At 43.2% G+C, this 10,947-nt stretch overlaps 1 protein-coding gene across 2 annotated transcripts; it reads left to right on the top strand.

Moving 5' to 3' along the window:
• The first annotated feature begins 1,171 nt into the window (after positions 1 to 1,171).
• Positions 1,172 to 10,291, top strand: SLC35G1 (solute carrier family 35 member G1). Of its 2 annotated transcripts, XM_003783716.3 has the most exons (3): positions 1,172 to 1,403; positions 6,234 to 6,414; positions 9,344 to 10,291. In XM_003783716.3, the coding sequence occupies exons 1-3, from the start codon at positions 1,226 to 1,228 to the stop codon at positions 10,080 to 10,082; spliced, it is 1,098 nt and encodes a 365-aa protein (XP_003783764.1). In that variant the 5' UTR covers positions 1,172 to 1,225; the 3' UTR covers positions 10,083 to 10,291. The 2 variants fall into 2 exon arrangements, with proteins under 2 accessions (XP_003783764.1, XP_012656798.1); XM_012801344.2 differs by lacking the exon at positions 6,234 to 6,414 and having other exon boundaries at positions 9,344 to 9,491.
• Positions 10,292 to 10,947: the final 656 nt, after the last annotated feature.

Raw genomic sequence — 10,947 nt, forward strand, 5'->3', positions numbered from 1 at the left:
TTTAAGGTTGCTGTGAGCTAGCATGGCACTTTAGCCTGGGCAATAAAAAAGAAAACCTCTTGATTTTCCAGAAAAGTGTTTTCCAGGTGATGTTATGCTGTTGCCCTCATCACTTCATTTTGTTTCCATGACCACTCTACAAAGTAGGAAAGGAAACATCTTATCTCTGTCAAAGAAAGGAAGTAACCGAAGGTTCGTGGGTACAGTGGTGACAGAGGTCACATACGCATGGCCAGAACCCAGGGTTCCTGACTTCAAGTTCAGTGCTGTTTCAGCTGTGAACTACTATGTGCAAATACCTGAGTAAAGGCAAACTTGACCCTCTTGTTTGGTAATGTGCTTGCAATTGGACTTAGTACAGTTTAGCCATGTTCATCCTTTCCCACGTTTAAAGAAAACAGAGAGCCGAAAGAAGAATTACCTAAACATAAAGAAGTTGTTAGTGAATCCTAACAACCAAGTAGTATACATCTTCGATTTTACCAGGTCTAATTACATCAGATTATTTGAATCTTACATTTGGCCAGATTAGGATGTCTCCGTTCACAAAACTAAAGATCAATAAAGCTACCAACTATTGCAAAGAACAAATAAATGGGTTCTGCCTATTTCTCTCTGATGACACAATAATTCAATTCTTCTTCTTCTTCTTTCCAAAACTTCTAAAACTAGAAAAATACACCCTACTTGGAACATAGGGAGGGAGTGGGACCTTAATCATTTAAGGATAGACACAGTGCTTTGTAAGGATCTCTGGGGAGTTCCAGAGGTGCTGAATGTGAAGCCAAGTAAATAAATAGTCTACTCCAAGAAATGGCCACAGGACCCCGGGAAGCCTGGACTTGGTGCCCAGCGTTCCACCCTGTCTGTGCAAAGACAGAGGGAGAGGGCCAGTCTGCCTTGGAAAGGATGGCTCCAAGTCTCTCGCCCGCTTACCCTGGCTGCAGCACAGGGATAGACGACGTCTTTAGGCCGGCTGTGGCTACCGCGGCCTCAACTGGGAGGCGGGGTAGGATGCTCCCGAGCTGCAGCTAGGAAAACCCGCAGACTGCGGGTACTCTAGGGGCCCAGGCACCAGCCCTGCTGGGGCGACGGTGTGGGAGGGGCGCCGGCCGCGTGCGCATGCGCGGGGGGGTGCCGGCGCCCGCCGGAAGACCTGGGCAGCCCAGCAGCTGCTGCTGGCGCCAGACCTCGCGCCGGCAGCGGGGAGAACTGGGTCTGTACCATGCAGCCCCAAGACAACGCCGGGGCCTCGGATCCGGGGGATCCTGGGTTGCTGCTCACTGACTATGCACCCCCGGGGACGAGTGAGGAGCCGGCGGCCGCCGAGGCGGCTGGGGCGCCGGTCCGCAGCAAGTGCTGCCGGTGCTGCCCCTCACCGGGCGGCTCGGGCGCGGAGCCGGGTGAGTGCGCGAGTCTAGCCTCGGGCCGGCGGGCTGGGGCGCCCGTAGCACCCCATCTCTACCCTGCGCTGAGCTCGGGAAAACCCTGGAGCGCTCACCCGGAGGGCTGCAAAGCAAAAGTCCCGGCGGCCCCGCCGGCACCCAGACGGGAGAAAGTTTCTGTTGTGTTTGCAATGCTTTGGGGATTCTAAGGCTACTTCTGTAATTAATGCTGTGGGCAGGGGACTGAGGAGTCAGATTGCAGCCTGGTGTGCCCTCCCCGAGGTCATAGGTGGGGGGTCAGTGAGAGAGGGCTGTCCCGCAGTCGGCCCGAGGTTGAGAGGAGATCATGAAAACTGGTCTCGCTGTTAAACAGTGCTTTCCCAAGAAGGAATCGAGTCGAGAAAAATGTTTTTTCCAGAGCCTTAGAAACTTGGAAAGGCAGAGATGAGAGGGAGCACACTGGTTCTTAACCTTTTGGGGGAAGTGAGGACTTTTTCGCAACAGTTGCAAACCAAGGCATACCTTGTTAAAAGGTTCACGGTCCGGTCCCCAAAACTAGGGAACCAGCACGAAGAACCCCATCCCTCGGCAGATGGGGAAAGTGAGGCTCAGAACGGTGAGGGCTTTGCGGGGTTTTTTTGGTTTGTTTTGTGGCGGTTAGCGGGGCGCAGGTCCAGGGAGTACCAGGGTTAGGATTCCGGCTTGCCAGAGATTGGCCCCAGGGCCCTTTCCACTGGCCACAAGTGCTGCTTCCAGCACATTCCGACTTGAAATCGACCGCCCACCTGGAGGAGCTTCCTCAGAGAAGAGGGGACTAGGCAGATCTCCTTTTAAGACAGTTACAGTCTGCACTCTCTTCCTTCGAGTTTCCTGCCCTGGATTTCTGTGCCTCTCACTTCATCCACTTTTCCTTCCTCCTTTTACACGCTTTCCGGATTTAGACAAACCTTAGGAAGATGACTCTTGCTCCATTTCTGTACTAAATGCAAACAGATATGATCAGCTTTCTAATCATTTACACTTGGGCTGGTGACCCTTGAGGAGAGGTTATCCCAAGCTGGATTGACCAGATATGCAGCCTTTGAAGAGGTCAGTTTCTCACCTATTGACCTGTAGCGGAATGTCATTCTGGTGGCATACTGAGTCAGTCCATGCAGACTCTTTAAAAGTTTCCCCTTTTTGGGAACCGAGGAGGAATTTTGCACACTCAGTGCATGGCAAAATGACACACACCTGTGTAAGGAAGTGCACTTAAGAGTCTTGTGATTTGTTTTCTTTTTCTTTTCTTTTTTTTTGAGACAGAGTCTCATTATGGCACCCTGGGTAGTGTGCTGTGGCATCACAGCTCACAGCAAACTTAAACTCTTGGGCTTAAGCAATTCTCTTGCCTCTGCCTCCCAAGTAGTTGGGATTACAGGCGCCAACCACAACTCCCGGCTATTTTTTTGTTGCAGTTGTCATTGTTGTTTAGCTAGCCCAGGCTGGGTTCAAACCCGCCAGCCTGGGTGTATGTTGCCAGCGCCCTACTCACTGCTACGGGCACCGCCTGGCTTGTTTTAATTTCAAAGAAAGTTACTAACAGTAAGACTCAGTAATAGTGATTATATTTGATTAGATAATGTTTTGGAAAGAAGATTGCCATAAACACATTGAACTATTGTACTGTTATCATCAAACTTAGTGAAAGTATCATTTTAGCCTTTACTCAAACTGGTTATCAAAAGCTCATTGTCAAGTTCAGGTTGAAACTGTTCCCCATTTTTCTTACATTCTTGGACAGCTTTAACCAACAGGGTGCAGCTCTCCTAAGACATCTATTTATTTTATACAGGAACAGTGTGGATATTGGACTCAAGCTAAGAGATGCTCTCTTAGGCCTATCCCTCAAAGCCTCATGAAAGGTAGCAGTGATTTTTCTAGTGTAGCGGTGGTTTTCAAACCAGTGGAGTTTTTTTAGAGTTAGAGATTCTGTTTTGGTGGGTCTGAGGTAGGGCTTGGGAATTGAATTTGTAAAAATTACAGGGGTGATTCTAATTTTTCAACCATGTGTATGACTCACCAGCTTAAAGCACAGGATAGAGAAGCTAAGCAATTTTTCAGTTTTCGTCTAAGTCAAGAAACAACACTTAATTTGAGTTAGAGTTGCCAAATTATTAAATATTCTTACAGTGAAATATAAACATGGAACATAAGCAAATGCCTCTTTGGATTATACTAATCTCTTGCTCCTCTCCAATGACAGAATTAAATAATTATCCAGTAACAGACTGAAGTTTGCCTTAATAAGTAGAACCAGCCCTCACCCTCATTAACAAGTCATCAGCTACCAGGCATCCTCAAACTATAGCCCACGGGCCACATGCAGCCCGCCCAGGACATTAATCTGGCCTGCTGGGTGTTTTTGCTGCCACTGCCTGTCCTGCTTAGCAGCCAACTCGTCCCGGGGCCCACAGTCCAGCCCTCCAACAGTCTGAGGGACCGTGAACTGGTCCCTTGTTTAAAAAGTTTGAGGACCCCTGAGTAGGCCTTCTAACTTATGCTCTGTCCCATTCTGAAAGTATGAACCTTAAATGTTTACAGGCAAGAAAATATAGGCAGTGCCTTTGGCTCAGTGAGTAGGGTGCCGGCCCCATATAGCGAGGGTGGCAGGTTCAAACCCAGCCCCGGCCAAACTGCAACAAAAAATAGCTGGGTGTTCTGCCGGACGCTTATAGTCCCAGCTACTTGGGAGGCTGAGGCAGGAGAATCTCCTAACCCCAAGAGCTGGAGGTTGCTGTGAGCTGTGATGGCACAGTATTCTACCGAGGGCAACAAAGTGAGACTCTGTCTCTAAAAAAAAAAAAGAAAGAAAGAAAAGAAAAGAAAAAGAAAACATGCACATGTTTTAAGAGAAAGATCAAGGCCAACAGTGTAAAATTACATTTAAAAAAAGTTAAAAATCCATCTCAGAAAATAGGTTAAAAAAGAAAAGTTAATATATCATGTTCAGTTAAAATATTCTTGGAGAAAAGTTTAGTTTGGAAAAGATACTTAAATATAGACCGGGGAAATGTTTTCTGTCCTTGATCTTCTTGTTCTATCTGAGGGGTGTAGGTTTTATACATGGGTTGGAGTTTTTTTTTTTTAGAAAAACTGTTTTATTTGGACCTGAATTCTGAAATTTCAGAGGCCAAACTCGAAGGTTAACCCCAGCCTAGGCATGTATTTTGTGGTGCTTAATATGAAAGTCTTGTGAATCTTCTTTCTCAAGAGCTGAGTGGGTAGATGTAGTTTTTTCCTGCAGCTTCTGAGCACATATGTACAGAACAGAACGCAAAAGGTTCCAGCACTTACATTAGAATGAAGACTGCCAACTCCAAAGCAGTCTCTTCAGCTGTGCACCTAGGACAGTGGTTCTCAACCTTCCTAATGTTGCAACCCTTTAATACAGTCCAAAGGGGTCGCGACCCCCAGGTTGAGAACCGCTGACCTAGGAAAAGGAGAAGACCTGATGAGAATGGCATCTTTGACTACAAAGGCCAGGCTGTAAATGGTCCCAGCTATGTATCATCATCCTTTGGTCCCAATTTGCAGTCATTTGTGGGCAAAGGTATCTCACTAACATGAGGATATTAAAATATATTACCTGGTATTTACATTGGTCAGAGAATAGCATTCAAAAAGCATTATGCAATTCTGTTTATATCAGAATAATGCCAAGGGCCCCCAGATTGGAATGATCCTAGTTTCCTACCATTGCTCTTGTCTGCACATCTTTTGGTTCCGCTATGCTCTTGATCAGTTGTTTCCCTCTTACCCTCTTCTTTTAGTTCCAAAAGAAAAAATATATGTACGTATATATTCCTTAGCATGTGGCCTTTCTTTCACGGAGTTCTCTGTTTACCCTGGTCTGCTTTGCTGTCTTCTGAGTGATAGGGGAGTAAGACTGAAGCACGTTCTATTCCTTTCTAGGAAACTAAGCCATAGGAAGTGAGTAAAAAATAGTCTAAAGCTCACACAGATTGTCATTAACGGATTGAATACTTGATGCACAAGTTGGCTCATTCACATCAAGCCAAGAAGTAGGGATCAGATGGCAGCGCTGTACAAAGCCCTGTAGAGCTAGAGAGGTAGATAACTTTCCCCTGCTCTCCCGGTTTGTGCCCTAAATGGAAAGATAAGTCGTGAACAATGAAAAGTTAAAACACAGATTTGATTAACAGTTCAAAATAACAAAACAGAAAGCCTTCCCAGATTGTGGTGTTGCCAATAGCATTAGACTTTTGCAGCTTTCAATGAAGTTCTCATATTCTTTTTTCATCCATCGAATATTTATTTAGGGTCTTTGATAGACTAGGCATGGACAAGAGCCGCTGAGGTCCTGGCCTTGGAAGTTTGTGGGAGAAGTCAGAGAATGAACACATACCTGCGTAACACAGTTGTAACGTGTTTCCCAGAAAAGAACACTTCTTCACTTTTCCTAGTGAGGTAGCATAAGATACTATCATTTGGAAGTATTTTTCACTTTCCATCTCAACAAATGTTTCTTAAAAATGGGTCTTGCCATCTTGGCAAGCTTTCTACCTCTTGACATGCAAGTGAGGGATAACTCTTCAGGGAGCCAAAGGAAATTCAGTTTATAGGGCAAAGTAGCATTTTTCAAATGTAGGTTTAAATTGTTGCCCTTGACTATGGTTCCTCGTAATTCATGGGCAAGATGGTACAGGTCCAGAGAGTGGATATGCCTAGGAAGTTATACTTGTTAGTCTGTTAGTCTTTGATACTGTTCCATTTTTCTCAATTTCTAAGTGAATAATGACAAAACGTACACTTGGAAGCAAGGACTAACCAGAATTTAATCTTTTTCAGAAGCCAAGAAGAAAGCACCCTGTCCTGGACTTGGCTTGTTTTACACATTATTGTCTGCCTTCCTTTTCTCATTGAGCTCTTTATTTGTTAAAAAAGTGCAAGACGTCCATGCTGTAGAGATTAGTGCGTTTCGATGTGTGTTCCAAATGCTAGTTATTATTCCTTGCTTAATTTACAGAAAGTAAGTATTTCTTAACTACAAAGTAGAAGATACTAATAAATGTGTGTAAATCTTTTGACCTGCCTAAATCATTTACTCTACAGTATCTAATTTAACCCTCTTATAGATTTGCCAGTCTCTATACCCCTTGGATCTGCTCAATGAAAAGCCACAAGGGTCCACCCGCAGAAAATTCTGCCATAAGCACAAACCACATGCCCAACAAAGGGAGGGAAAGAAGTTTAGTTATTTACCACCCCTTGTTTTGAAAATAGAGCTTTCTTTGTTTTATTTATTTTTGGAGACAGAGTCTCAAGCTGTCACCCTGGGTAGAGTGCCGTGGCGTCATAGCTCATAGCAACCTTCAAATTGGGCTCAAGTGATCCTCTTGCCTCACTTTTTTTTTCTATTTTTAGTAGAGATGGGGTCTCGCTTTTGCTCAGGCTGGTCCCAAACTTGTGAGCTCAAGAGATCCACCCCCCTCAGCCTTCCAGAGTGCTAAGAGTACAGGCAGGAGCCACCTCGTCCAGCTTAATAGAGCTTTCTTTGAATAATTTCCCCCATCTTGTACCACCCTCCCTCCTTTCCTTTGGTATAACTAGTGTTCAGAAGAAAAAAAGTAAATGAAAAGAAGTCGTAGTGTCTCTTAGTGTCAGAGGTGTCTTTAAGTAGAACAGGCTGTTCTTTTACCAGAGCAAACAGAAGGTTGCAGTAATGATATTTAGGTCTTCCCCAGAACGTGAAAGAGTAACTTTGAGCAAGGCCTTTTTCACTACTGTAATATTTGGTTTCCTCATCTGTAAACTGAAAGGAATGCTCTTTCTGTCCTCTATCCTGCATGGTGGTTGTAAGGGTGAGATGACATTTATTATAGGGCAGGGTGCTTTGTATAGAATGTAAAATACATGAGAACTATCTCTATTCCCTCTCACTGTGCTCCTCTTCTCCTTCCCTGTGCAACCCTCCACCTTCCCCAGGTTAAAATTATGCTCCCCTCCACCATTATAACCTCCACATACCTCAGTGGACTTAGAACCCTGGTAGGAAAACCAGTTGGGTCCCTGGCTCTTTGGGCAAAGAAGCTTACTACCAAACTGAAAATTGAAAGTTTTAGTCACTTGCCACGAAAGTCACCTTGTACCCCCTAACATGGTGTAGATTCACTTAGAATAGTTTCATTTCCTATCCTAAGGATTTGGTGGAAAAAGTGAGAATCTGCTAAGATTAATATTGTCAGAAATTCTTGTGTAAGAATGGACAAATTACAGTATTCTAGGAAATGGTAGTAAGACTTTAGAAATTTCTAAGGTTGGCAGTAGAACATTGATGCTAAAGTCTTTCTGAGGGTGGCAATAGAACATTGATGCTAACATAATCCATAATCTTCTCCCCCATTTTGGAATAAAGGTATTGTCAGAGGAAGGACATTAGAAGAATTTTTCTTTTTTCTTTTTTTGAACGTGCCACTTCCGGCATATGGGGCCAGTGCCCTACTCCTTTGAGCCCAGGCACCGCCCTTCCTTTTTTTTTTGAGACAGAGTCTCACTATGTTGCCCTGATAGAGTGCTATGATGTCACAGCTCACAGCAGCCTCTAACTCTTGGGCTTAAGCTATTCTCTTGCCTCAGCCTCCCAAGTAGCTGGGACTATAGGCGCCTGCCACAACACCCAGCTATTTTCTTATTGTAGTTGGCATTGTTGTTTAGCAGGCTCAGGCTGGGTTTGAACCTGCCAGCCCTGGTGTATGTGGCTGGCACCCTAGCGGCTGAGCTACAGGCACTGAGCCAGAAGAATTTTTCTTAAAATCCTTGGCCCTAATCTGTTTTGACCTTTTTTATGTTTTGCTATTGTAGAAGACTCTTAACTTCTCAAAAGTATGGGCCAAGTGTGAGTGTGCTTTCATTTCTTTCTTTCTTTTTTTTTTTTTGGTAGAGATAGTCTCATTTTATCACTCTCAGTAGAGTGCCGTGGCATCATAGCTTACAGCAACCTCCAACTCTTGGACTTAAGGCGATTCTCTTGCCTCAGCCTCGCGAGTAGCTGGGACCACAGGCCCCCGCCGCAACACCTGGCTATTTTTGTTGTTGTTGTTGCAGTTTGGCCAGGGCCAGGTTTGACCCTGCCACCCTCGGTATATGGGGCCAGCGCCCTACTCACTGAGCCACAGGCACCTCCCTGTGCTTTCATTTCTAACTCCAGATACCCAGGGGTGTCCGTGTCCGGCCTACATGATACCCTAAAGAAGTCCAGCCCTGGCACAGATCAGCAGGTTGCACCTAGCCAGGAACTTACCCAGAGTAGGTGTTTAGTTAAATATTTAACTGAAAAATATTTGAGTAGCATTATACTTTTCTAAACACTACATATTCTTTTTCAGTGTGTTTTAATGAGAATAATGAAAAGTCTCACATCCAGTGGCTAAAATACATTTCAGCATTGTTTCAACTTTTATAGAAAAACTCAATGACATTGAGAATGCACATTAGCCAGGATCAAGTTTCCTTATCTAGGACAACTAAATCTTGAAATTGTGCCTATTATAAAAATGATACATTTTCATCATAGAACATTTGGAGAAAATGAATAGAAGAAAAATTAACCTGTGAATTTACCTACTAAGGTATAACCATTATTAACATTTAGTTTATTTTCTTTTTATCTTTTTTGCAAGCATAAATATACATAGTACATGGGGAAAATATTATCTATATTAATTATAATTATGCTATTTATGTAGTTCTCCCGTATTAGTTTTGCTTTTACTGTGAGCACTTTAATGTCATTAGCTATGCTTAGAACACTTTTTAAAAGGTATATAATATTCAGTTGTAGATACTATAATTAACCTTCTATTCTCTTTTTGGTACTTTTAATATAATGTTTAATTAAAAAATATAATTTAAAAACAAAAATTTCATTTAATAATGCATTTCTTCATTTGAATTTACAGAACTGGGTTTATTGGCCCAAAAGATCGACGAATTTTCCTCGTTCTCAGAGGAGTCCTTGGTTCTACCGCCATGATCCTTATATACTATGCTTTCCAGACAATGTCCCTCGCTGATGCCACAGTTATCACATTTAGCAGTCCAGTGTTTACATCTATATTTGCTTGGATATTTCTCAAGGAAAAATGTAGCCCTTGGGATGCTCTTTTCACCGTGTTCTCAATCACTGGAGTGATCCTTATCGTGAGACCACCATTTTTGTTTGGCTCCAGCTCTTCAGGGATGGAAGAAAGCTATTCAGTTCACCTGAAGGGAACGTTCGCAGCTCTTGGACATGCTATACTTGCTGGAATGACTCTAGTTATCCTAAGGAAAATGGGAAAATCTGTGGACTACTTTTTGACCGTTTGGTATTACGTAATATTTGGCCTCTTTGAAACCATCATTGTCCTCTTTATATTAGGAGAATGGAGTTTGCCCTACTGTGGGTTGGACAGGCTATATCTCATTCTAATTGGCCTCTTTGGTTTGGGGGCTCAGGTTTTTCTTACAAAAGGACTTCAGATAGAAAAAGCAGGGATAGTAGCAATAACAAGGACAATGGATGTAGTCTTTGCTTTTATCTTCCAGATTATTTTCTTTAATGATGTGCCAACATGGTGGACGGTGGGCGGCGCTATCTGCCTAGTAGCAAGTAGTACTGGAGCGGCCCTTCGTAAATGGTACCAGAGTTCCAAATGAACATCATTATTGGAATAACATTTTTTTTTTCATGTATACCATCACCCAATTCAGACACACTGGGGATATCTTCATATACTTTGATTATATTTAATAAATTTCGTAAATAAAGTACCATCTTTTCATATGGTATGTCTTTAGCTAAGAATCGCTAGTCTATTTGGTCTAGTAATTTGGCGGGGGGCGGGGGGTAGCTTTTTTTTTTTTTTTTTGAGACAGAGTCTCAAGCTGTCACCCTGGGTAGAAGGCCATGGTGTCACAGCTCACAGCAACCTCAGACTCTTGGGCTTCAGTGATTTTCTTGCCTCAGCCTTCCAAGTAGCTAGGACTATAGGTGCCCAACACAACGGGGGCCCTGGCTATTTTTTGTTGCAGTTGTCATTGTTGTTTAGCTATTTTTTGTTGCAGTTGTCATTGTGTAGCTGGCCCAGGCTGGGTTTGAACCCGCCAGCCTTGGTATATGTGGCTGGCACTGTAACCACTGTGCTACGGGTGCTGAGTCAGGGAGGGGTAGCTTTTGTTTTTATTTATTTTTTGTTGGGATGGCATTGGTGAGAGAAGAGCTCAATGTTTGAAGACAAACCAAAAATTTTTATGACTCTAGCAATTTTTTTAAATGTATTTTTGGTACTGATAGGTTATGATGGGGAGGAAATTATTGATACTCTTAGCATCATAAAGTCCTAGAATCTTACTGATGATGCTGCTATGGTAGGTATTGTGTTGATAATCCGTTTGCAACATAATTCCATCTAGGAGGCCAAAGCTAAAACTTGTGATAGTGCCTACTTAATGGTATTAATAATACAAAAGAATTGGCCTTATTTTCAAGGATTTTATAAATGATTATGATATTTGTAGTTCA

Source organism: Otolemur garnettii, unplaced genomic scaffold (assembly GCF_000181295.1).
Source record: "Otolemur garnettii isolate 467f Iridium unplaced genomic scaffold, OtoGar3 scaffold00008, whole genome shotgun sequence".
In the NCBI taxonomy this organism is placed as follows: Eukaryota; Metazoa; Chordata; class Mammalia; order Primates; family Galagidae; genus Otolemur; species Otolemur garnettii.

What these genes read in the sequence shown, in the direction of transcription:
- SLC35G1 (XM_003783716.3), top strand. Translation starts at nt 1,226, where the DNA reads ATGCAGCCCCAAGACAACGCCGGGGCCTCGGATCCGGGGGATCCTGGG. An exon ending in CGGCTCGGGCGCGGAGCCGG is followed by an intron (nt 1,404 to 6,233) that starts GTGAGTGCGCGA and finishes AATCTTTTTCAG; the next exon opens with AAGCCAAGAAGAAAGCACCC. An exon ending in CCTTGCTTAATTTACAGAAA is followed by an intron (nt 6,415 to 9,343) that starts GTAAGTATTTCT and finishes TTGAATTTACAG; the next exon opens with AACTGGGTTTATTGGCCCAA.